Here is a 27,062-nt window from a genome sequence, read left to right on the forward strand (position 1 = left end):
AAATACGATACACATGGATCTCTAATAGAAAAGTATTGGTAGAATAAAGGTAAGATACCCTTATCCATAGGTAGCCTATATCAGGCGATTTAGTTCGTATTTCTCATAAGCAAATATGTCGAATTATGTTGTATGGAGGAGAGTGATGTCATAGGGTTAATTTATTTTGAGCGCTGGCGAACGCCTGTAAGGGAAGGTAGGGAAGAGTCAAAGGAAGGGTTCACACTGTCGGTTACAAAGAAGAAACGGGGCGTGGGAGTTGATAATCAGAGTAATTAAAGATGGCAGAAAATATTATGAGAGTAAAATAGACAAAATAGCTTCCCATACCTATTACATGTCAACGCATCATGATAAAGTAGCCTAAACCTCCGTTTGTCTCAAAGTTCTGTCAGATCTGTGCAGCTAGATTCGTAGCCTACTTCTTTCAGGACGAAAAGATAGGGCTACTCAAGCCCGGTCTCTCCTCGCCGTGTGTACCGGGGGTTCAAAGCGTGCAGACCCCTATATCGCAAACCAAGAGCCCCACGTGGGGACATCGTTCTCCGATAGGTAGATGTAGTCGTACTCGTTTGGAGTAATACGATTGGACAGAGAGAGGCACTTTCACGGCAGCTCCCCTCCCCGTGCTGTAGACCGCCTGTGTGTGGCACGGGGTAGCTGGACAACAGGGAAATGTGAGCTTGTCTGAGGAGTACCATATTACGCTTTTAAAGAATTTCAAACCTCTTCAAAGATTCAAGAAAGATTTGGGAAACATATTTTGGGGATTACGCGGGCTTTGACGCAACCTTTTTTTCCTAAAGATTCGACCATCGGAGGTTCGTGGAAGGAGAAAGTCACCAGCCTGGTGTAGCTTTAGCTAAACAGACCGATTCGGAGAATCGGTGCGCGGGTTGCGCTTCGGCGAGAGGATGCTTGTCGCGGTCTGTGGACATTCTCACCGTCCGGACCGCATCGTGGAGGATTAAAAACGCACTCACTGCGCTTGTTTCACGAAAATAGCGCAGATCCGAACATTGTGGGAGCACACACACAGGTATGACGGTCGCTACTAAGCCATCAAAGTCAGGAGATTTTATTCATCTTCAACCTAGCTAGCGAGCTAGTAGAGCAAAGCAGCACGCAGAATGACCACCCCCTATCCAGCTAACCACGGTGGATGTACAAATCATAACGTTACTACTTAGTGTCGATAGTGTCGCTGCCTCCCACAAAAGGTCACAGCTGCATAAAAGGTCTAGCTCGATAAAACATTTGCATGTGTTTTTAGTTATTGATAGTTTACATTTTGCTAGCGAGCATATCACAACACAATGCTTTAATGAACTATTTGATTTTTTTCTCCCTCTGTTTTCAACCCAAAGATTATCCGCGTCGTCCAGGATTTTGCACCAGAGGATTTGGTCGAGTTGTTGGTCTTTGTGTGCGGCTGTTTTGACAGTGGCGTGACTGACTGTCTAGTCACAGCCGAAGCACCCGCTTCCTCGATAAACAAAGGATACGTTTCAAGATGTATCCCCAGGGCCGCCATCCAGTAAGTTGCGCCTATAGTTAATTTATTTCAAGCCCTAGATAATATCGCTTTTTGCATGGTGAATATTTAAACTCCGCGATTTCTCTTCAATTTGAGTCATCGAATCCCTTTTGACCCCATTTGAAGTGATGTTAGTATTTGAATTGCACTCCACCACACACACACCGTTGGTAATTGACGTTATGATGTGTGTGTTCAATTGTGCGTGGGACGACCGATGTTGTGTTTACGCACCCATATTTATCAAATGACACCTACTTTGAAGTGTGCGTCTGTCTGTCTGTCCGACTGTCAGTCAGTCTGTTTGTCTTCCATATCAGAGCCCAGTCATCCGTGTAAAACAACATGCTGTGACGGGTTTTATACCAAGCATTACAGCAGCGTTGCTTTGTCAAAGCGCCTGTTATCTTACTGCAGTGGGGGGGGTTCTATTTCAGAGGCCGCTTATACACATATACAGCATGAATATCCTCTTATCATTGGTAGACTGAAATGTACTACCTTGTTACAGGCACCACATCAGCCTGGGCAACCAGGCTTCAAATTCACAGTAGCAGAGTCATGCGACAGGATTAAGGATGAGTTTCAGTTCCTACAGGCCCAGTACCACAGGTAAAATATTCACAAGTTCTGTATCAAGGAAAATATGTATTGTCACCAATGTACCGTAGTTCTTTTGTTTTTAGGCTTAGATTTTAAGTAGATGTGGAACCAACCAATGCGTGTACAGTAGTTTCCTTGTTTTGTTCATTGGGATGTGTAATATCCAGTGTTGACTATTATGTGGAAAACAATGAGCAGCTGTCACCCCTGGCACGCTCTGTTCAAGTGGCTGAGAGTTGAGTGATTTATTGAAGGCATTGAGATGTCTGAAAAGTGACACCTTGTATTCTATTTTAGTCTTAAGGTGGAGTACGACAAGCTGGCCAATGAGAAGACGGAGATGCAGCGACACTATGTCATGGTGAGGATTATGTTACAATAGCGACCAATTATGCTTCCAAATTGTGAGGCGTGTAGGGAGATCTACCTAGGGTGGAGTGACATGGGATATTGTGTTTACCTGTGTGGTTGGTTGGTAGGGTGGATGAGTGTCAGGTACAGGTACAAAAAATCCCAGAAGGCCTTGGCTAGGCTAACCACTGTATGGAAACCTTCCTGACAGGCAGTGGGTTGTGGGCTCCATCACAGAGCCCGCCCCCCCGCGCGTTCTACAGGGGTCAATGACTGTAGCGTTGCCCTCGGTGTGTGCTGATCTGATTATTCTCCTAGGAGACACCGTGCTCAGACATATGCACGGCCATAAATTAGGCGTGGGCTGACTGAGGCCAGCTAGAGCACTGCTGTGTGGGAAAAACGCACCGGCAGTAAATCAACAGTGGACACGTATCCAGCTACTTGTTGTACTGAAATATGTCTGCGGGATGGTACATCGTACATGGTTTTGTTTTTTTGTACGATTATTTACAAATGTGTACGTTTTAATTTGCCTGAGAGTATACATTTAAAACAAAACAAAAAAAATGTTCATGGACATGATGGAATCAGGAGAGCGTGGATGTGAGTGGATTCTGTTATCATGTGTAAACATGCAAGGGATGACTTAGACCAATACACTGAGACTGAAGGTAAATACTCACAGGAAAAAACATGTCAGTGACGGCAGGGGAGGAGGTTAGGTAAACATGTCTCCCACAGCCAGCGCTGTCAGCCGGGGGTGTCAGGTTACGGCCGGCCCTGTGCTGCTCTGATCTCAAACAGAATGGCTCTCTTGTTTGAGAGTAATTTTCAAAGAAGCTAATGGACTGAATAATGCATTGGACCTCATCAAACTTGCGCTGACTGGAAAGCCATTTCTGCCCCTGACAGCCACTTGCGGTCTCTGTGGATTTCATTTCAGCTGGGCAGACTGACCCGGTCTGAGGTATCGAGAGCGTTGAGCAACTGAGTTAAGCTGAGCAAACAGACGTCTCTCTGATGATCTTAGGCTTTAAGGTGTAGATCAATAACTTCCCTGTTGTCCACGAGAGACAAACAACAAATCCCTATTGTCAGGTAAAAAATGCATGACGTCTGTTAGAATCTGTCACTGGTTGTATAATCAAAATGTCTGATTATCTTTTCATAAAATTCCAGCAGAAGCGACTGATTTGTGGTGAATGAGATAACTGAACCAAATTCTCCTTTTTCATTACAGTACTATGAGATGTCCTACGGTCTGAACATAGAGATGCACAAACAGGTATGTACCCTTACTGCTTGGGTCTGGTTCCTCCATCTCTGTGGAGTCAGGGGAGGCCCAGGCTCACACCACTATGTGGGGGGGGGCAGAGACCACTCCCAGGCTGGGAACTGAACTGTGTATTGATTACAGGAGCTGTAAACAGCAGGGGTCACTGAACAGGCCTTTGTGTGTTTGCATACACACACAGATGTGCGCGTGCGCACACACACACACACAATCCTATTGTCTTTCCTTTGGAGGCATCTAGTATGTGCCAGTGGCATAAAGCAAACCACTTTGATAAGATTAAAGGTGACACTTTGGCAACTGCGGCCTTTGAATGGAGGATGAAAGGCAGAGAGGTGCTGATGTGTCAAAGCCTTTTAAGACGTGTTCATTATAAGAGGACGGGGGAGAGGAGAGACGCCTCCTCCTGCATCAGATGTTCAGAGGCCTGGGCTGGTCTCTCTACCGGTAGAAACCCCATCCTCCCCTTTGATACGGCTTCTAGATCAATTCGTATTGACATCCCAGAAGCGACTCTGTGAATGAGTCATTTTGAGATTGCAGTCTGAATCTTGAATTTGAGTCTCATGCGTTCTTGAGACCGGCATGGGCCAGCGCGTCTCTGTACCTCCCCCTAGCCCAGCGCGTCTCTCTGTCCCTCCCCCTAGCCCAGCGCGTCTCTCTGTCCCTCCCCCTAGCCCAGCGCGTCTCTCTGTCCCTCCCCCTAGCCCAGCGCGTCTCTGTCCCTCCCCCTAGCCCAGCGCGTCTCTCTGTCCCTCCCCCTAGCCCAGCGCGTCTCTCTGTCCCTCCCCCTAGCCCAGCGCGTCTCTCTGTCCCTCCCCCTAGCCCAGCGCGTCTCTCTGTCCCTCCCCCTAGCCCAGCGCGTCTCTCTGTCCCTCCCCCTAGCCCAGCGCGTCTCTCTGTCCCTCCCCCTAGCCCAGCGCGTCTCTGTCCCTCCCCCTAGCCTAGCGCGTCTCTGTCCCTCCCCCTAGCCCAGCGCGTCTCTCTCCTTCCTGCAGCCAGGACAGTGTAGACTCAAGAGTCAGTCTCTAAACGCTGCACTCAACTAGACATTCGTCCAGATTTATTCACTAAAAACAATTCGAATTTTGGCAGCGTTTTTTGGCGCCGCTCCAGTAATGATTATCGAAGGAGACGTCTCCAGACTTCCGGGGGGCGTAGACCTCCAAAGTCTGGTATCGCGAGACTAAACGACAACAGCGCAGCTGTCCCTCATTCCCTCCCCCGGCCCGGACAGGTTAATGACAGTGCGGAGGTGGCGGATTGGTGATCCATCAGTGTCTGGCGGCCCCTGGGCCGGGTGTCACACAACCAGATGTCTGGCCGAGCTCGCTGGGGGCTCTTCTGATAGCTTCTGTCAGGCACTTATCTCTAACCAAGATGAGAGGAGCCTGGTGGGGGGGGGGCAGACTGGAGTCGGAGAGGCAGAGCTGGGGGAGGAGGAGGGGGGCGTCGAGGCCGGCCAACCCGTCCGGGCCCTGCTGTGTAAACAGGTTAATCAACTGATCCATTTTAATGACTATCTTTAAAAAAAAAAAAAAAAAAAATCGGGAACCTTAACAGAGCGGATGGGTGCGCTTGAATAATTAGTTGGTGGGGCCCTAACCTGCTGGACGCTGGCGTGTTTTTGCGCAAACAGTGTTGCCCCTGGCCTGCAGCACCTTCCCCTGCCAGCAGGAGGAGGAGGAGGAGGGAGCGGTTAACAGCCGGGGTCAGGTGGATTATTGAATGCACATTGGCATATTATTTCCCAGCCAGGGGATTTATTTTGTAGTGAGGAAATCCATTCCTTTTAGCTGCTTTTTTAATTCATTATTTTTTTCTTCTGTGTGGAGGCATAATGCGGGTTTCAGAACGCACAGGAGCACAGCTCAGATGGAACGGGCCAGTTTTTCACTGCTCCCCCTCTGTCAGCTGCCTCAGTCATTTGGAGAAACACAAAGCTTTTTTTCTGATGTCAAGAAAGCAATTACCATGTTTGTAGCTTATTGGAGAGCTCCTCGGAGAGGCTTCGGCTGAGTGCGGTCATAGTTCAGGACTTATCTGTGTGTGTGTGTGGGGGGGGGCTGAGGCCACACAGAGCCAAATAGAGAGAGAGTGTGTGTGTGTGTGTGTGTGTGTGTGTGTGTGTACACGTGTGTGTGTGTGTGTGTGTACACGTGTGTGTGTGTACGTGTGTGTGTGTGTGTGTGTGTGTGTGTGTGTGTGTGTGTGTGTGTGCATGCTATGCGGGTTGTTGGTGGTGCAAGAAGCTTGTTCAGAGATGAATGATTTATATACGGGGCCTCAAGGAATTATTTGCTAAGGAGCTAACCATATCTCATACTGGAGGCCAAAACAAACTTGGTCAGGCCGCGGGGAGAGCTTGCACCGCCCTCTCAAATGGAGAGTGGTGATGACGAGTGGTTGGGAAAGTCTGCCCTCCCTCACCGCCCTCCTGTCCTCCATCAGTCAGACCGCTGTGACTGCCGGAACATACCAGCGCAATCATTCAGCCGCTGGAGGAACAACATTCAGGCTAGTTTTCACAGACCAGTAGTGTAACATCAACAGAATATTGTGTTATGACGTGTTCTTTGCTTTGGTTTGTTAAGAGGTACTAGCCTGGTTCAAGGCTTGGCTTAATGTGAAGAACGTCCACACTTAGGCTACTTAGATTGTCTGTCTGCGGGAGACGGCGAGGTTAAATCACTGCAGTGATCCATGCGTCCGTTCGGAGGCGGCCCTTCGGCCTTCACGGAGCCGATCGATTAAGCTAAATTCAGACGTCAATTAACAATTTGGGCCTGGGCTGGCCACACATTCACAGAGACTGAGGGCCGTCTCTGTTTAGAAGATGCTAGCTGGTGTGTCGAGTCGGAGGCTCTCCACTGGCGTGGCGCTGCCGTGTTACCCGGCCGAGGGAGATGGGAGTCGGCGGGAACGCCATCAACTCGGACAAATTGGAGGCACTCTGCAATTGACTGGGTCAAGTATTGTTTGTGAACTGATCATGGGGGCTGGAGAGTCCAGTTGTTTTCCCGGTATATTTAATGCTTGTCAGCGTCTCTCTCTCTCTCTCTCTCCCTCTATCTCTCTCCCTCCCTCTGTCTCTCTCCCTCCGTTTTCCCATTGCTGATAGCAGCAGACAAAGCTTTCCACACGCCTCCGACAGGCCGGCCTGAGGGCTCTTAAAGCGGTGCTAGACGGGTGCGAGTACCTGTAATTGTGTAGCTGAGCCCGGAGCTGGCCTCTTGAGGACTGGACTGTCATCTGTTTAAAGTGGCGACCGCCTCGTTTTAATCTGCCAGCCCCCCTCTCAACATGGTCTCATCTAGGACCCCTGATTGGCCAGCTACGTTTATGGATACATCTGCATGTATATTCCCAGCGCCGTTGTAGGGAGACGATAAAAACAAGGCAGTCGGTCGGATCCCTTCCCCTCCTGACCTCTCCAGCCAGCTGTTGCCATGACACTAAGCCCCAGAGGAATGTACTCTGCGCTCGAGGCCTTTTAACAAATCCTGTCAAATGTTCGACTGCTATTGACATGGCTTATCTCAACAAGCCAGGATTATACAATCCCACCAGCTTTTCCTTCGCTTCTGAGGGCTTTCTTGAGCTCGTACTAGAGCACTTAATATGTCACATTGATGATGATGCTTGGTGAAGACCTACATGTATGGCTATCCATTCCATCTCTTTATTAGATATAGAGACCCTGTTTGCCGTTGGCAGGAGCCTGCTGAGGTCAGTGAATTGACAGCCCGGAGCTTGGCGTTTTCTGGGTCACATGTTCTATCAGTTCAGCGTCGCCACCAGTACAGTAGCTCCCAGACTGCCTGCTGCTCTGATGCTGAAGCCCTGTCTAGCTGGTGGTTCGTCCCCGTGGCCTGCCTGCCCTTAAGGAGTGGCTAGGCTGCTAGAAAGTGGATCAGCAGGCCTCGCCCTGCTGGACGTGTTGTTTCCCACCCATCTCCCCCGCTGTGTTCAGAGAAAAGTAATATCTCCTGTTGCCAAAAAAGGTGCTTCGTTTCTGCCACGAGTAATAAATAAGCTGTCGGCCTACATAGTACGTTGTGTTTGCCGTTACGGTGAAATACGGCAGAAAAGATCCCTGTGATGTGTTGGGTGTTCCGCAATCCGCGGTGGCCCAGGGTTGAACTGCGGCTCATAAATTCCATAGATGATGTAGTGTTGTTGGCCATGTTGTTTTTCTGCTCCCAGTGAAAGCTCCCCAATCTGAGAGCCTGTCGTTGCCAATTCCTGGACGAGGGAGAGAGAGGACGACGGCCTGTTGGCGTGTTTTAGAAGTCCCGCCCCCCCCCCCCCCCCACACACACCCCACACACGCTCCTACTGCTCTTTCCACCCACCCTTCGCTTGCGTGGCACGTTGATCTGATCGACAGCCTGAAAATTCAATTTAATGACCTGCCTCCGAGCACGTAATATGATTTTTAAAGCCTGCTACGGTCAAGCAGAGGTGCGATTTGCATAATGATCCCGGCGAGGTAGGGCTGCCGCCGTTGCCATGGCAGTCTGGAGATGGGCAGAAGAATGGAGGCTGGTCCCCGTGCTGGCGTTGACAGCCGCCTGGGGTGGGGGGGGGGTGATAAGGAGAGATGAGGGCTATGGGAAACGTGGGCTTCAGTCTCAGATGAGCCATCCTGAGGAAGACCACAGTCGAAACGTTTACAGACGTAGCGGTCGTCCTCTAATGTTATTGATCGCAGACATTAAGTGATGGCGGTGACCAAATGCCCCATTACGGCTGGTCGGTACAGTTTGCTTAATCATTAGTTGTGTGTGTGTGTGTGTGTGTGTGTGTGTGTGTGTGTGTGTGTGTGTGTGCGCGCGCGCGTGTGTTCGTGTTTGCGTGCGTGCGCGTGTAATTACACCACCAGTGTCATTTGTCAGACGGTCCTCCATGTAAATAAAGTGAGTGTGTGTGAAGTCTGGGGCCTGTCTGAGTCACATCCTGCATGGCTCCCCTCTCAGGGTAACTGCAGCAGACAGCGGAGATAAGAGGCCGCAGGGTGGGGAAGGAGGATGCTCTTAACACAGCAACACTCTCCGCTCATTTCCGCTCGGTCTGGAGAGCACTCCACACACAGCTGTGCCACGTCCCCCTGGGCTCTGCTAATGTTTTAAATATTTCAAACGTCAATATCATGCTGTTTAGAGGATGTTGAGTCAAGCAGTTCTGATTGCCGCAGTAATTGACTTAATCGGTGTAAACATTGAGGGGGGGTGGGGGCTGCATGAAGTCACTGCTGATACTCCACCAGCTAAATTTACTCTCCTATTTTTTGTTTTGTTTTGCCATTTTCCCCCTCAGACGGAGATTGCCAAGCGGCTCAACGCAATTCTAGCTCAGATTATGCCTTTTCTGTCACAGGAGGTGAGTTTCAAAAGTGGCCATCCATCTATCGATCTATCTGACTATATCTATCTGACTATATCTGTCTGTCTGTCTATGACGGCTTATTTAAGTCTTAATGTTCTGTCTTAAGTTACTTCTTTAAACCCTAGGTCTGATGATCATGAATAATTCTGTGTGAGACGACTCCCCCTCTTAAAGGCAGCTATGTAGTAAAGTGTAGTTGACAGTTGAACGCGTGTGCGCCAGTTGTAAGTAGCTAGGTGTAATGTTATGTTGTGTAATGCCATGTTGTGAGCAGCTGTGTACCGATGTTATATTCTGTCCCTCTCCCAGCACCAGCAGCAGGTTGCTCAGGCAGTGGAGCGTGCAAAGCAGGTGACTATGACTGAGCTGAATGCCATCATCGGGGTACGTGGACTTCCCAATCTGCCTCTAACCGTGTGTATACCCCCTTTTTACCTTCATAAATGACCTTGGTTAGGGGCAAACCTGCACACACACACACACACACACACACACAGTCCATAGACTGTCATGCTGCATTCCATTTGGCTGTGAATTGGTTAGGTGGGAGAGAAGGAGAACGACATCACCCACAAGGTAACCGTGTTACAGTAGACACACCAACAACAGCTCGGAACAAAGATGGACGTTAGCTAGCTTTGTTCGCCAAACCAGTATATAACAACGCACTACGTTGTATTTTTGCATACAAAAGAGCTTGCGAACATGTCCTCAGAAATGAAATAAAATGAAATAAAAGCTGCCATCTTGTTCCTGACTTCCAGAGCGAACTGGGGGTAGGGGCGAGTGGTACGAGTTCACGAGTGGCGAAAACAAGTCGAGATGCCGTTCCAGTTAAGACTGCGAGTAGTATCTTGTAAATCACGACTTCACGAGCCAAAAGGAACGCAGCGTTACCCCCTAATATCTGTTCACGCTAGCCCAGCCTAGCCTTTACACAGTTAACCAGTAATATGGAGGGAACGCGGTCGGTGTACACAAAGTGCAGATTTGCCCCTGCCTTGGGTTCATGCCTTCTTATTTTGTTTGTAGTAATGTATTTATGCATGCATGAATGCTCCAGCCCTGCGGTGTCACCGCTGCCTTGTTGTGTGTTTATAAATGTACGCCTGTGAGCTCTGGAGAACACCCCCTCCTCCCCCCTGCTGGATGCAGTACGGCTTTAATTGGCTGAGGTTTTAACAAGGAGGCTCATCCCTCACTGCTGACCTGGGTCGCTGGGGGACTTGAAAACACTGTCTGTACCGCCGCAACTGAAGCCGCGGGAGGCATGACACGGCACACACACGGACACACACACGCATACACACACGCATACACACACACACGCATACACACAGGCATACATACACACAGGCATACATACACACAGGCATACATACACACACACATACACACACTGACACATACACACACACGTATACACACGCATATACACACACATATATATATACACACAGACATATACGCGCACACACACACACACACATACACACACGCACATATACACACACACACACGCACATATACATACATACACACACACACACACAAACACAGTCAGTAGTCAGGCATCACAGCCCTCACTCTCTTGCTGCAGCGCCCCACAGCATGAGTCTCTCTACTAGACCAGAACAGATCTCACCAGACCTCACCAGACCTCACCAGACCAGACCAGACCTCACCAGACCAGACCAGACCAGACCAGACCAGACCAGACCTCACCAGACCAGACCAGACCTCACCAGACCAGACCTCACCAGACCTCACCAGACCTCACCATACCTCACCAGACCATACCTCACCAGACCAGACCCGACCAGACCAGATCTCACCAGACCAGACCAGACCTCACCAGACCAGACCTCACCATACCTCACCAGACCATACCTCACCAGACCAGACCTCACCAGACCAGACCTCACCAGACCAGACCTCACCAGACCAGACCTCACCAGATCTCACCAGACCAGACCTCACCAGACCAGACCTCACCAGACCAGACCAGACCAGACCTCACCAGACCAGACCTCACCAGACCTCACCAGACCAGACCTCACCAGACCAGACCTCACCAGACCAGACCAGACCATACCTCACCAGACCTCACCAGACCAGACCAGACCATACCTCACCAGACCAGACCTCACCAGACCAGACCTCACCTCACCTCCCATCTGCTCCTCATTGATCACCAACACCAGCCTGCTCCTTTGACCGTGTGAATGATTGCTTTAAGCCCCCACACAAACAAAGCTCCTGCTATCATCAGTGATCTTATTACAGCAGCTCCACCCTCCCTCTCACTCCGCCTGTCTGGAGGCAGGTATTGGAATTCAATGAATGCCCCCTCGGTGACCTTTCATTCCACTGTAATAGCTCCCAGGAATTCCCCTGACAAGGTGTCCTGATGTGATGGGAGTTTTTTTTTTTGTTTAAATATATTCTCATTTTGTTGTTGTTGTTGTTGTGGAAAAGTCATTGTTATACCTTTAAATGTGAGAATATGATGTCTTTCACCCTTTGAACTGCTAGAATAATTTTGACTGCTGTCTGATTCTGATTCTGATTATCTGAGCCAGCTTATCCTGCTAGGATTTAAGTCAAATGTTCCAAGGTTGTGATGTTGCCGCAACAGTGGAATGATTCGAGGTGTATGGTCCAGTTTGGCGGTTTTCAGTGTTATGAAAGATTTGCACGCATCTCGGGGGGGGTGGTGGTGGTGTTGAGGGGGGTGTTTATGAATGCATGGGCATTAGTAATTCAGGGAGAAGAGGCTCTGTAGACACGCCAAAGACCTCATGCATATTGTAGGGCGAGGCGGGGTGGGGGCTCGTGCCAGGCGTGTGTGAGCCGGCAGCCAGCAGCATGTCTTATTGATGGGAGGGCTGGTAATAGGATGTATTTGGGGCAGCTGCTGGTGGTAGAGAGGTGATCGTGCTGCTCTGGTGCCTCTCTGATTAGATCGGCCCCTCGTTGTCGTCGGTGAGCCGGAGGTGGAGCTTGGCCAGCACGCCACGGACCCGACCCGCCTACCAGCCCTCTTCAGCGGCCGCGTCCGGTCGGCTCGCCCCAACGGGAGATTCCTCTCACCTTTATAGCACGTTAGCTTAGCTATCGTTTAATATCGGCTGCATTTTATTTAATATACTTTATGTAATCATGTGTCAGACGGTGTTACTACCCAGGCACGTATAGGGCCGCCTAGTTTAACGGAAGGACACGTCTGTTCTGGACTGGAGGGTACCGTGTCTCTGCAGTGTCGCGTCTCGTTAGTGTCGGGCATGCATGTTGGTGTGCTCCGTGGGTCACCGGGTCACAGCCTCACAGGTCTGATCCTGTTTCTCCATCCCTCTCTCCATCCCAACCTCCCTTCATCCCTCTCTCTATCCCTCCACCCCTTTCTCCATCTCTCTCTATCCCTCCATCCCTCTCTCTGTCTCTCTCTCTCCATCCCTCTCATCTCTATCCCTCCATCCCTCTCTCTATCCGTCCATCCCTCTCTCTATCCCTTCATCCCTCTCTATCCCTCCATTCCTCTCTATCACTCCATCCCTCTCTATCCATCCATCCCTCTCTCCATCCCTCTCTCTCCATCCCTCTCTATCCATCCATCCCTCTCTATCCCTCCATCCCTCTCTTTATCCCTCCATCCCTCTCATCCCTCTCTATCCCTCCATCCCTCTCCATCCATCTCTATCCATCCATCCCTCTCTCCATCCCTCTCTCTATCCCTCCATCCCTCTCTCTATCCCTCCGTCCCTCCCGAGCAGCAGCAGGTTGTCTACCCAGCTCTCATGGTTAGTGTCGCTACAGAGATGGCCTCATGTCACAGGTGGAGCTAACGGGCTTGGTGTGACGGCACAGTGAGAAGCCTGAGCTGTGCATGCCGCTGCCGCATGGCTGTTCACAACAGACCTGCTGGAGCGCTGTGGTGGGTGCGTGTCCCACCGGCGAGCTGTATGGAGCTGACCAGCGCCAAGCTGCATACAGCGCACTAAAGATGGAGCTGGCTAGGCTACCAATGTTTTACACCTAAGTGTCAAGTTTTTGCAGACTTTAGTGTAGATTAGTCTTTCTCCAGATATTACATTGAATCGCTGCGTTCTGCATGCTACATAATAGACCCTGTTTAGACTTGGTTTTAAAATGCGTTTTGGACGATCAGATCACAAGTGGACAGTGAGACACATCATCGTTTACACCTGTGTCTATCATGCGTCTCCAAATGTGACCAGCTGACCACTTGTGTTCGTATGTAGTAACCATAGTAACATACTCACTCCCTACTGCGTGAGCATCGCACAGCTGTTCCATGTAAACAAATCAATAATCAGTAGGTTTGACTTCGAGCAGATTGAAAAAAGTGTATGAGCCATAGTTAGCCGTCCGCTGCATTCACTTCCATGTATTTCCAAACGTGAAAACAATGGCAGTGAAAACAATCGGGGGAAAAAAAGTAATGGTAATGATGTGTTTGTAACCCCGATAGTGTATTCAGCCTGTTATTTTGACTATTTTGGTTCTTGACGTGGTGTTTTTATAGTTGACGTTTAACACTGGAGTCAATGGGCACTTCCGCATTCGTCCATCCAATTTCGTCAGACTTGACCAATATGGCAGCTGTGTGAATAAAGTGAATAGAGAGATCTGCAGCATGCGGTAACGTAGTTAGCGTAGCTTACGTAGTGTGTTAGCGAAAGAACTCTCATGGGTCTGGTGTTGAGACTAATGGTGCATTCCAGGCAACCCGTAACTCGTATTTTTCCGACCTCCTACACGTGAAAATGCACTGGAATGGCAGTCAAACCCGTAACTTCCCACCCGTGAACTCGTACAGATCGATGTACTCCCAGTTGCGCTCTCTGACGTCACATAGCCCTCTAAGCAAGATGGCAGCCCCCATGGGTATGGCGACAAAGATAACTTTAGGGCAACGTAAAGCAAATTTGTACGTTGTAATCAAAATAATACAAACGATTATGCACTACAATCTGCTATGTGTATGTAACGATGCCCAAATATGTTGACAAGAGATAGCTAGTGCTAGCTAGCTAACATTAGGGTAAACCTGAACGTGACCATGCAAACGACGAAAAGTCGATGATGTCAATAAATAAAATGTAACGTACGATTTCTTAGCATAGCGAAATTAGGCATACAATGTTTAGCTTGCCAGCTCTGACAATGTGCCAAATCTCAAGCTTTTACCATATCGGCTTGTTTACATTTATCCAGAATGCCACGCATTCAGACAGTTTGCCTGGAACGCTATGAAGTCGTGAGTCGTGACTTGAAGTCGTAACTTACGGCTCAAAATCCGGGCTCAAAATCCTATCTGGAACACGGCATTAGTAGATTAAAGCTCAATGAGAACTTTTTTATGGTTCAATATTCACCTTTACTTGCTATTAGTTTATGAATTGGCCTTAGCAAGACCCCAAAAATCATTTTCGTGACATGAGACTGCATGAGACCTTGTGAATTTATTATTTTAGAATTTCGGTGTACTGGCTAGTACACTGGCGGGAAATCTTGTGGTGGAAACGGAAGTGACACGTTTTGCATGTCACAATATCAGGAAGACAACAAACACTTCGCCCCGCGAAACGAAATATACATGCACATAAAAGAAAGAAGACCGGTATTTACCTGCATTGAAGCCATCCTTCCAGAAAGTAGCTACAATCTTCCAATCCAGTGCGCCAAGCGCGTTTGTTATCTTTTTTTCCCCCATCATTACAGCGAGTGAGTGGGGGATTGTGGGAAGTGTGGTTCTTAAAACGCAGTGCCGATTTTATTACGTCCAGAGGGGCTGCCAAAGTGATGAGTTATCTCCTGTAGCTTTAACTAGCCAAGTTAAGATAGATAGCTAACATTAGCTAGTGCTAACGTTCGCTGTCTCTGCCGTTTCAACGAAGACAACGACCGTTGTCATCATCGGAACAGCCTTTTACAGCCTGCACTCTAGCCCAAAAAGTTTTTCAGTGCAAAAAAATGGCGCTATAGCGCTAAAAAGCGCTTGAAACACAGCTCTCATCTCTATAGCGCCCTATAGAGCTCATTACTCACTGTAAACAACAAGAAAACAGCGCCAACTCTAAAATACAGCTTGGTGGACACCCTATGTCTTCGTTACACCAGAGACCGTAATAGATCTGTCTGACTTTGCCTGGCCCTGAAGTGATTTTTTTTTTCTTCTCACACTGTGGAAAAAAAGATGAGCCCTAAGAGTGGGTCTTTATCTAGGCATGTTGAATTAGAGGGAACAGGCGATCCTTATTTATTGTCTCCATTTGTGTGTCTAGTGGGAGCCAGGGCGAATCAGCCATGCATATTAGCCCATCAGAGCCTCATTAAACACCCTGAGCAGCCATGGCTCTCCCCACCGCTTAATTTCCCTCATGGACATAATATCATGTCCTATACACGCGCGTACACACACACACGCACAGACAGTCACGCACAAAATCTTGTATGCACGTTTTATAATTGGATTGGCAGGCTTGGAGCGAGGGGCCAGGTTGCAAGTTCATATCCCCTGCGACACACATTCACATTCCATAGCCTTCTCAACCATACTTACTTACTGCACACCTTAATTTGGAAAGCTATGAGCAATTAAAGGCCCACCCCATCCACTAAAAAGCCTGACGATGGACATCCTGGCGTGGAGCCCTCTAATAATGTAGGTCCACTTAGTGTTAGAGCCGGATGATAAAGCTATGAATGATATTGACTCAGGCTCACAATTGATTCCTTTTTGATCACTTGGTGTGTCGGCCAATACATCACACAACGGCATTCGCCCAATGGCTTCCCCGCCCATTAAAGGAGTGCCTGATATTCTGGACAGGACCATAAATGGTCACGGTTGACCCAGTCTTGTAAAAGAGAGAGAGAGAGAGCACACGCCATAATAGCAGCTGAATTATTCAGCTGGGCTTGTAGACGGGTAATAAATTGTGGATGTCTTTATTGGTGGCTCTGCTAAGTATTATTTAACCTTGCCTTAAACTGCTTACTTCCGTACTGAGTGCCTTTTTAACTCCCATCCATTTCCCCGCGCCTCTCAAATATTGATGTCAGAGTACTGGAGACTTGACTGAGTGCCAGCCTGGGACCCTTGGAGCAGTCTGCCAGCTGCGCACACACACACACACACACGCACACGCACCACCACCGGCAGCAGCAGCTGCTCCTGGATTCTCAAAGTTTGTGTTGCGAGCGACCGGTGTCGTGTGCTGTGTGAATCCACCGGCGTGAATGCAGAGGGAGTAAATATAGCAGGCCACCGCTTGCTAAAGTGTTTGGAGAGCAGGTGGTTGTTCAGCCCCCAGACTGAGGGATTCCTGCGCTGCCTCTGGGGCCTGCTCTCTGCCCACCAGGAGGATCGGCCAACGCTCCGGCGGCTTAAGTGCGTTCTGCTGATGCACTGTGAAATGTGCTAGTTTACACCATGTGGAATGATAACCCCCACGGATTTTTCTGGATTTACCAGAGCGGCTGGCGTGCTAAGACCCATGCTTTACTGTTGTTCGCTAATAGAGTGATGAATTCAGTACCGTTCAGTGATTCATCTGAGCTTTTGACTAATTTTGTTGGGCGGATATTTCGCCCCTGCATCTCGTGAGAGCCCTGTGTGGCATGTCTTCGACGTGTTGAGCAGTAGATGAATCGTTAGTCATCATAACCTCTATTTTTCCTTCACAGCACTCGCATCACACAGGCTTACGCCACCCCCGGCTGGTATGGAAATAACCCTGGGAAGGATTGCGCTCTTGATCCTGACATTAATAGATGCGTGAACGTGCTAATATCTGCCCTCCCGGGGTTTAACTCGATCAGCTCCAAGTTTTTTTTTAGCGGGCGCCGCGTCTCTCCTCTGCTCTTTCCCTCCGACCCACTTGTGCCTTGTCCCATCCGCAGCAGCAGCAGCTCCAGGCCCAGCACCTCTCGCACGCCGCCCACGGGCCGCCCGTCCAGCTGCCCCCCCACCCTTCGGGCCTGCAGCCCCCCGGCATCCCACCGGTGTCGGGCGCCGGCTCCGGCCTGCTGGCCCTGGGGGCCCTGGGCAGCCAGGCCCACCTGCCGGTGAAGGACGAGAAGAATCACCACGATCTGGAGCACAGAGGTGAGGACGGGGGTGGGGGGAGGGTTGGGGAGTAGTGTCGGAGCTTCAGCCGCTTAGAATTTGTAAAAGGAAGTTCTTAAAAAAAAAAAAATGCATCACTTCCGGTCCGGTCTACTACTCTCTACGGAATTTTGACGGGATATCCGCCCGTTTTTTCCCCAACTTCCTTCAACAAAATTTCAGCGCCTGAATACCAGACGTAGTAGACAATCCGGAGCGGAAGTCGACTCGTCTGGCCCGCCCGACTAGTTGGGGAGGGGGGCGACGTTCTGTTTTATCTCCGCACTCGACGAGGCTTCTTCCGCCTTTTCATCCCAAGACCTTTTTGATAGATTCACACAGCGGAGATTAACGTTTGGATTACGTTAAGTACGGTCAGGGTGTAAAACGACGTAGAAGACGTAGTTTAGCCCTCGTTCAGCCAGAGCAGACTTGACTCGCCTCCTCGCCCCAGATAAGGAAGAGCACATCCTGTCCGCTCGCATTCTCTGCGGGTAATGAGCTGGCACATTCTCAGCCGGTGAACGGACGAGCTATTCAGCAGCTCCTCCAATCACACGGCACCGTGATAAGAGCGCGCTGGAGCCCTGCGGGCAGATCTCACACCTAGCCTAGCCAGCAGCATCTGTTATTATCATACTCCCACTGACTTGTTTTTTTTCTCCCCCTTTGCATGACTTGGCCAATCATCCTCTCTCTCTCCTGCTGCCGCTGGTTCGTGTCGTCAGAGAGCACGGTGAGTCTGGAGACGACGGGCCCTGTGTTTGGCTCCGAATATTTAAGGTTTTTTTCCCGTTTCCAATGTAACGTGAACATCAAGTTCCTGCTTAAAGAATGACGCCAAAGCCACATTCACACGGCGGCGCTGTGATCTGCTTTCAATGTACAATGTTTAATGAGAAATGAGGTTTGTAATATATTAGCCCTGTGCGTTTCATCCTGAGGGGAAATGACGCTGGAGAGATTAGCAGCTCTGTAATTTCATCACAATTAGAGACAGGCCTGGACTTCCCTTCTTAAGGGATTTGTTTGATCCCTCCACTGTCTCCCCTGTTCACCAGCCCAGCCTGCTCCTCCTCCTCCTCCTCCTCCCCTGCTATGCATAAATGTTCATGAGCACAAATGAAGAATTCTTCATATTCTTATTCCTCTCCTCCTCCTCCTCCTCTTCATCCCTTTCCTCCTCTCCACCTCTTCTCCTCTCCTCCTCCCTCCTCCTCTCCCCTCCTCCTTCCTCTCCTCCTCCCCTCTCTCCTCCTCTCCCCTCCTCCCTCCTCTCCTCCTCCCTTCCCCCTCCTCTCCTCCTCCTATCCTCTTGCTCTCCTCTTCCTCCTCTCCTCCTCCTCCCTCTCCTCCTCTCCTTCTCCTCCTCCCTCGTCCTCTCCTCCTCTGCGTGCCCCAGGCCTGCTAAAGCATGGCATCAGAACGGCTGCGACCTCTGATGGCTTGTGACGGCCCGCGAGATTGTGTTTCTGTCGGCTGGGAGCGTCTGAATGGGCGCAGTCATGACTGAAGAGATGGACGTCCCGGGGCGATTAGCAGGCCTGTTCTGCTGCCACTGCCGCTCTTGTCCCAGGTCATCTGATAGCAGAGTGGTGACTTTGGTTAATGAGTCACGCTAAGCGTCCCTTTTAAAGGTCAGCCATTATACAGACGGGCCCTTTGCCCGGTGCGGCCTGTCCCTCGCCCTTTGTTCGGTCTGGGCAGCCGTTTGACTCCACGCCGAGCTCTGGACCTCGGGGGTGAGGGAGGCCGAGGGAATCGGGAAGACTTGGCCATTTACAGGCACATCGCAAGCCCCCGCGAAGACCTTCTGGACACCTGCCTAGTCCCTCCCCAGCGTACTGGCTTTTTCAGAGCGAGACGTCCTAACTTCTGTGGGTACTGTAGTCTGTGAGGAGCAGCCCCAGTCAGACAGTCCCACGCTGATATAGATTTCTTTCTTTCTTTCTTTTTCTTTCTTTTTCTTTCTTTCTTTCTTTCTTTCTTCATATCCCAGCTCAAAGCACGCCATTTAAAAAGCTGAATGGAGCTGACACCGTGCCTAAGCGCTCTTCCCTCTCTCTCCCTCTCCTTCCTCTCTTTCTGCCTCTCTCTCTGTCTCCCCTCTCTCTCGCTCTCTCTCAGCCTGGCTGGCTCCAGAGAAAGGGCCTCTGTTCACCACCAACATGCTGCTCATGTCCTTCTGAGCCTGTTTATTGTCCGGTTGTGAGGGGGGGGAGATAACGGCCCATTCCACTGGGTGTCCAAGGACAGGCTTGTGTCTGTGGGTCTTGGCTGGTGTCAGGGTACTGCCCGGAGCGGCCCCGTGGTTGGCTGGTTAAGAATCTGTGGCATCTCTATGGCCCCAGCGAATTAGACGTTTCCAGTGTTTGGATTAGAGCCTGCACACCATTATGAAAGGATCCTGCTGTATGCCTGATGTTATGAAACTTGTTATAAAACCTGCACGTTTGTTTGTTTGTTTGTGCTCTGCTCTTGCAGAATAACTCCATATCGCCGTCAGACAGCCTGCGCACAGCCAGCGAGAAGCACCGCAGCTCGTCCGACTACAGCATGGACTCCAAGAAACGCAAAGTGGAGGAGAAGGACAGCATGAGCAGATATGTACGTCACGGTCGACCCTACTCTGAGTACCCAGAAGCCGTCGCTGTGACAAGGACTTCTGGGAACAAGCTATGATATTTGATTTTCAATAGGATTCTGATTGACCCGCGCCGATAGGGGGCTGTATGGAGAGGCTGATTGGTCACTGACCGCAGATTTCCACTTCAAGTATAGCTAACGGGTCCTGCACTCTTGCGAGCTGGATTTAGCATATCTGGCACACAAGGTGCGATTTACTTGGACTTTGTTCCACATTAACTATCGCTTCACTGAAGTTTTTATTACACAAACGGCAAAATGTACTACCTAAATTAGTTTTTCATTTAGTCCTGAGTCCACTATACACGATTTATGTACTTTACAGAGAGCAATGGGGGGAGGGGCATAGATCATATCCCTACATTTTCCAGAGGGAAGCAAAAAAACAGTTCACCCATGGGCTGAAAATGTGAGCTTTAAAAATTCTTCCCTGACCTCTCTCAACGAGACGATCAAGCAGATTCCTGGAAAATGTTTGTCTATTGGCTAAGAACATATACAGAGCAGTAAACATGGGCTAAATACTTGGTTACATAGATGTTACCTACATGGTAGGTCATATGTGTTATCTATCCCTGTAGTCCATAACATAATTTTGTAACTGTATCACATAATAAGGCACAATAAACACTTAGCAGACAGGCTCCTATAGAATGTAGAGTAAACTTGGTATAGCCGCTCAGCAGAAGTGGGGAGACAAAAAGCAAGAAAAAAAAAAAAAAAAAAAGGGGGGGGGGGGGGGGTGACTTGATAGGGACAGCCCACGACACATAGTGGGATTGAGATGTGCATGAGAGTGGCAGGGGGCCTCTCCGGGGGCCATGGGGGCCTTAGGAGGACCTAGATCAGGAAAAGGGGGGAGGGGAGGACTTTCCGGGACCTGGGTGTAGAGAGGAGAGAGGAAGACAGAGTTAGTAGCACGCAGAGACACATAAGCAACACAGATTTTCACCAAACAATTCCAGTCGCTAAGCAACACACATCTAGATATACACACAGTGCATAAAAGGATATACACCAAGAATAAGCACCAAAATAATGTTGAAATGCAGCTGGATTTGAAAGGTAGGCTAATGTGCTGGCTCCGTCCTACTGCCCATGTTTTGTGGCGCTAGACTCCAGACTACCCTAACCCATTAACAGGAGTGGTGTCCTGGTGCAGTAATGGCTGACTCATGTAGGCTCCAGTCATCCTGACTCATTCTGGTTCTCTAAACAGGACAGTGACGGGGATAAGAGTGACGACCTGGTCGTAGACGTGTCCAATGAGGTGAGGTCTACATTCCGGTGTTTAAGTACCTGTCAACAAAGCTGTTTTCTAATCTAGTAATGGGAAGTTTTCAGCGTCTGAGCCCGTAGGCCGTCGTGTAGTAAAGTCCGTCGCCATGTGTCTCACCAGGACCCCGCCACCCCGCGGGCAAGCCCCGCCCACTCGCCCCCGGAGAACGGCATCGACAAGCCCCGCCCCGCCAAGAAGGACACACCCAACAGCCCCGCCTCCGTGGCGTCCTCCGGGAGCACGCCGTCCTCCAAGACTAAGGAGCACAGCCACGTAAGAGACACACATACACACATACACATACATACACACACACACACACACATACATACACCCCGTCCTCCAAGACCAAGGAGCACAGCCACGTAAGACACACATACACACACACATACACCCCGTCCTCCAAGACCAAGGAGCACAGCCACGTAAGACACACACATACACACACACACACACACACACATACACCCCGTCCTCCAAGACCAAGGAGCACAGCCACGTAAGACACACACATACACACACACACACACACATACACCCCGTCCTCCAAGACCAAGGAGCTCAAGCCACGTAAGACACACACATACACACACACACACACACACACACATACACCCCGTCCTCCAAGACCAAGGAGCACAGGCGCGTGAGACACAAACACACAAGACACACACACACACACACATACCCCCTCCTCCGAGATGGTGGGGGGGGGCGGGGTAACACAGAGAGGAGGATTAGTGCAAATCTGGGACGCCCACTGAAGGCCCTTCCATGGCTCAGGGGCGGCTGTCTGTTCATGCTTTAAGTACACGACTAGCTGTCAGGGATAATGCCGTCCAGGTCTCCTCTGCTAATAGCTCGCTCGTGTTCAGCTGTTCCAGCGTTTCCCTTCAGAGCAAGATTGAAGCAGGCAGGGATGAAAGGTTCCTGTCTCTATTGTAGCACTAATAGGGTTTGGAATAGATAGCAGTTCGGTGCTCGGCGGGACTGTGGGGTTGTCAGAGCTGGATTGGATTTAGTTCAGTTTAGCACTCACATTTGTCAATCTGGACTATTGCTGGCTCTGGGATTGTGATTCATGTCTGTCTCTCTCTTTCTCTCTCTCTCTCTCTCTCTCTCTGTCTCTGTCTGTCTCTTCTCTCTCTTCTCTCTCTTCTCTCTCTTCTCTCTCTCTGTCTCTACAGAATGACAAATCGTCCACGCCTGGCCTCAAGTCCAACACCCCTACACCCCGCAACGACGCCCCCACCCCTGGAACCAGCACTACCCCGGGGCTGAGGCCCCTGCTGGGCAAGCCCCCCGGAATGGAGGCTCTGGGTGAGTACCCTCACCCCGGCTCTCTCTGGAGACCCAGAGCTCAGCTGGCTAGCCTTGATCCTCTCCTCGCTGTCCCTAGCTTGATTTAACATTGGATGTCCTCTCTTTCTCTCTCTTTCTCCTCTCTCTCTCTCTCTCTCTCTCTCTCTCCCCTCTCTTGTCTCTCTCTCCTCTCTCTCTCTCTCTCTCTCTCGCTCCTCTCTTCCTCTCTCTCTTCCTCTCTCTCTTCCTCTCTCTTTCTTCCTCTCTCTCTCTCTCTCTCTCTCTCTCTCTCTCTCTCTCTCTCCCTCTCCCTCCCTCCCTCCCTCCAGCCGCCCCAGCGCTGCGGACGCCCCTGTCCATCGCGGGCTCCTACCCCACCCCCTTCGCCATGATGGGTCACCCGGAGATGAACGGCGGTCTGACCAGCCCTTACGCCGGCCTCCACATCTCCCCCCAGATGAGCGCCGCAGCCGCTGCCGCCTACGGGCGCTCTCCTATGGTAACCCTGCCCCCTCTCGCCTTGTCTACCCGTTTACATGCATGGCTCCGAATCAGTTTTATTGCCGGGTAGTTTTTACACATAGCCTACTAGGAATGTGGTCTGGTCAGTTGGTGCATAGCACTGATGGAGACAACATTAGACAGGGTGCAGGGACCAGACGGAACAATGTAAAGACAGGACAGTGCATATTAATAGTGCCAAAAAGAAAATACACATTCCCTATGGTGTCATATATATATATATATATATATATATATATATCGATATATAGATACTTTATTGATCCTCCTAGGGGGAAATTGGGCGTTTCAGCAGTGGAATTACAGGAAGCTCGGAAGAAGACACCAGATACAGAGTAGTAGCATAAATAGGCAAATCGGTGTGGTTAGTTCTGTAGTGGTTGACCACGGTTCTGTTCTTCGCCTACCAGGGGTTCGATCCACACACCCACATGAGAGCTCCAGGCCTCCCATCCAGCCTGACCTCCATCCCCGGGGGGAAACCGTAAGTCGTCGTCGCCGCCTTAGGTAGACTCACCTTCCTAACCGCCCGCCCCCCCCCCCCCCCCCCGCCCCCCGTCTGAAGAACCGTTTCTCCGTCTCCCCCCCCCCTCCCCAGGGCGTACTCCTTCCACGTGAGCGCCGACGGCCAGATGCAGCCGGTCCCCTTCCCGCCGGACGCGCTGATCGGGCCGGGCATCCCGCGCCACGCCCGCCAGATCAACACGCTGGGCCACGGCGAGGTGGTGTGCGCCGTCACCATCAGCAACCCCACGCGCCACGTCTACACCGGCGGCAAGGGCTGCGTCAAGATCTGGGACATCAGCCAGCCGGGCAGCAAGAGCCCCGTGTCCCAGCTGGACTGCCTGGTGAGAGACGACCTCCCCCGCCCGCCAGACTGACCGCGCGCTCGCCTAAGCGCTTTCTCTGCAGCGCTGCCGATGGCAGGGATACGGTGTGCTGTGTGGCTAGACCCCACACGCCCTCGGTGTCCAGAGAGCCTGTATTGATTCCTCCCTGTCCTCTATCCTCTGTCCCGTTAACAGAACAGGGATAACTACATCCGCTCCTGCAAGCTGCTGCCCGACGGGCGCACGTTGATCGTGGGCGGCGAGGCCAGCACGCTGACCATCTGGGACCTGGCCTCGCAGACGCCGCGCATCAAGGCGGAGCTCACGTCCTCGGCGCCCGCCTGCTACGCCCTGGCCATCAGCCCCGACGCCAAGGTCTGCTTCTCCTGCTGCTCCGACGGCAACATCGCCGTCTGGGACCTGCACAACCAGACCCTCGTCAGGTAAGGCGCCTGCGGGTGGGGGCGGGGGTGGTCCGTGGAACATGGCGAGCCCTCGTCGTGAACATTTGCAGACTGTTTTAAAAGTTTTTTTTTCAGTTACCTTTGTGTTGGCCGTAAACATTAAGTGAACATAAGTGAGCGGTCTGAAAAAGTAGTTTGTGGTGAACAGGAATGGATGCTGGACTGAGAGGGGAAATGTGAGTTGTATGATTGAATGAATGAATTGAATACCGGAGGCCCTTTCACTTCTAATTAACGTTAGGCAGCACGCTATGTATTAGTGGGACGACATTCAAAATATTTCATTCTGAAAAATCATTGTCGATCACAGTTTAATGTTTAAGGCAAACAATTTGGGACGTTCTTAAAATGGCGCTCAAATTGAACTGTTCGGCAAAAACATATTCGCCACGAACGTTGGCCTCAGTTCGCTGAGTTTGAATGCAGGGGCAGCGCTGCGTTTAGCGAAGCCTCACTGCTAGAACCGTTAGTCGTTTCCGAGGGTGTGTGTGCATGCGTGTGCGTGTGTGTGCGCATGTGTGTGTGTAGACTGACTCTTCTCCTGCGGTGCTTTAACAGGCAGTTCCAGGGCCACACGGACGGCGCCAGCTGCATCGACATCTCCCATGACGGCACCAAGCTGTGGACGGGGGGGCTGGACAACACGGTCCGGTCCTGGGACCTGAGGGAAGGACGGCAGCTACAACAGCACGACTTCACCTCTCAGGTACACACACACTACACACTCATACACACACTACACACTCATACACACACACACACACACACACACTACACACTCATACACACTACACACTCATACACATACACACTCATACACATACACACTCATACACATACACACGCATACACATACACACACTACACACTCATACACACACTACACACTCATACACACACACACACACACTACACACTCATACACACTACACACTCATACACACTACACACTCATACACATACACACGCATACACATACACACACTACACACTCATACACACACTACACACTCATACACACACACACACACTACACACTCATACACACTACACACTCATACACATACACACTCATACACATACACACACTACACACTCATACACACACTACACACTCATACACACACACACACACACACACACACACACACACACACTACACACTCATACACTACACACTCATACACACTACACACTTATACATACACACACACTACATACACACACACACACACACTACACACTCACACACTACACACTCATACACACCAACTACACACTCAAACACACACACTCGTACACGCTACACTACACAATTATACACACATACTAATACACACTCACACACACACTCATACATACACACACTTCACACTCCTACACACACATACACACACACACTCATACACACACAATACACACACGACTTCACCTCAGAGGTACACACACACACAGACACTACACACACACACACACACTACACACTCATACACACACGACTTCACCTCCCAGGTACACGCACACACACTACACACTCATACACACACATACACACTCACACACACGACTTCACCTCACAGGTACACACACTTATATCCATGCACACACACACGACTTCAACTCACAGGTGCGCACACACACATTACACACACTATACACACACACATGCAGCTGTAGCAGCACGACTTCACCTCACGGTACACAGATACATACACTACACACACCCAAACACACATATACACACACTCTTTACCAGTTAGACTATCAGAATGCCAGTGTGAGTGATCTGTCGGTGGTCGTGTGCCCCCCCCCCCCCCCCCCCCCGCGTGTAGATCTTCTCGCTGGGCTACTGCCCCACAGGCGAGTGGCTGGCCGTGGGCATGGAGAGCAGCAACGTGGAGGTGCTCCACCACACCAAGCCCGACAAGTACCAGCTGCACCTGCACGAGAGCTGCGTCCTCTCCCTCAAGTTCGCCTACTGCGGTAAGGACGCCTGCGCCAGATACGCTCCGGTCGCCGTTCAACTTTTTTATTTATTTATTCAACCTTTATTTAACTTTTAATTTATTTACACCTTACAATGTTAGACATCCGTCTATCTGCAGTGTCCTCCCCTGATGCCTGCTCTTTGCTGTGAAGGGAATCCTGGGTAGTGGAGTTCGTGTTCAAGGTGGTTCGCTTACACTCTCTCCTCTCCTCCTCCAGGTAAATGGTTTGTGAGCACTGGGAAGGACAATCTGTTGAATGCTTGGAGGACTCCTTATGGCGCCAGCATATTCCAGGTATGCAGATCAATATTGTGTGTGTGTGCATGTGTCTCTTGTATGTGTGTGTGTGTGTGTGTGTGTGCGCAGTTCAGACCAGTACCCAGATAGTCTGTGTGAGGAAGGGCACAGCGACCGCTGTCTGACAGGCTCTGTACTATCAGTGAAAACCAAACCTGAAATATTGACCAGACAGTGAAGTTCTGCTTTGAAGCGGTCACTGGGACGGGATTAGATGTCACCAGACTCCGCTAGAGCCTCCTCGTCAGCGGTTGCCTTCCACTTGACTTCTGATGTGTTCAGATACTTACTTTCCCCGTCTGTGTCCCTTTCTCAGTCCAAGGAGTCCTCCTCCGTCCTGAGCTGTGACATCTCGGCGGACGACAAGTACATCGTCACGGGCTCTGGTGACAAGAAAGCCACCGTGTATGAAGTAATCTACTGA

General features: G+C 50.4%; 1 protein-coding gene across 6 annotated transcripts; it reads left to right on the top strand.

The window, feature by feature from the left end:
- Nucleotides 1–1,513: 1,513 nt before the first annotated feature.
- On the top strand, nucleotides 1,514–27,062 carry tle3a (TLE family member 3, transcriptional corepressor a; the record flags this gene model as incomplete). Of its 6 annotated transcripts, none has more annotated exons than XM_084452566.1 (20): nucleotides 1,514–1,537; nucleotides 2,049–2,149; nucleotides 2,438–2,501; nucleotides 3,735–3,779; nucleotides 9,108–9,170; nucleotides 9,486–9,590; nucleotides 17,106–17,310; nucleotides 18,039–18,046; nucleotides 19,795–19,917; nucleotides 21,176–21,226; nucleotides 21,356–21,508; nucleotides 22,423–22,555; nucleotides 22,867–23,036; nucleotides 23,470–23,543; nucleotides 23,658–23,907; nucleotides 24,085–24,332; nucleotides 24,912–25,059; nucleotides 26,186–26,336; nucleotides 26,559–26,635; nucleotides 26,955–27,062. In XM_084452566.1, 20 exons carry the CDS (start codon nucleotides 1,514–1,516, stop codon nucleotides 27,060–27,062), a joined length of 2,301 nt encoding a protein of 766 aa, XP_084308692.1. The 6 variants fall into 6 exon arrangements, with proteins under 6 accessions (XP_084308692.1, XP_084308694.1, XP_084308690.1 ...); XM_084452568.1 differs by having other exon boundaries at nucleotides 17,109–17,310; XM_084452564.1 differs by lacking the exon at nucleotides 18,039–18,046 and having other exon boundaries at nucleotides 17,109–17,333.

The sequence above is a fragment of the Borostomias antarcticus genome (genome assembly GCF_949987555.1).
Source record: "Borostomias antarcticus genome assembly, chromosome: 18".
NCBI classification, from domain to species: domain Eukaryota; kingdom Metazoa; phylum Chordata; class Actinopteri; order Stomiiformes; family Stomiidae; genus Borostomias; species Borostomias antarcticus.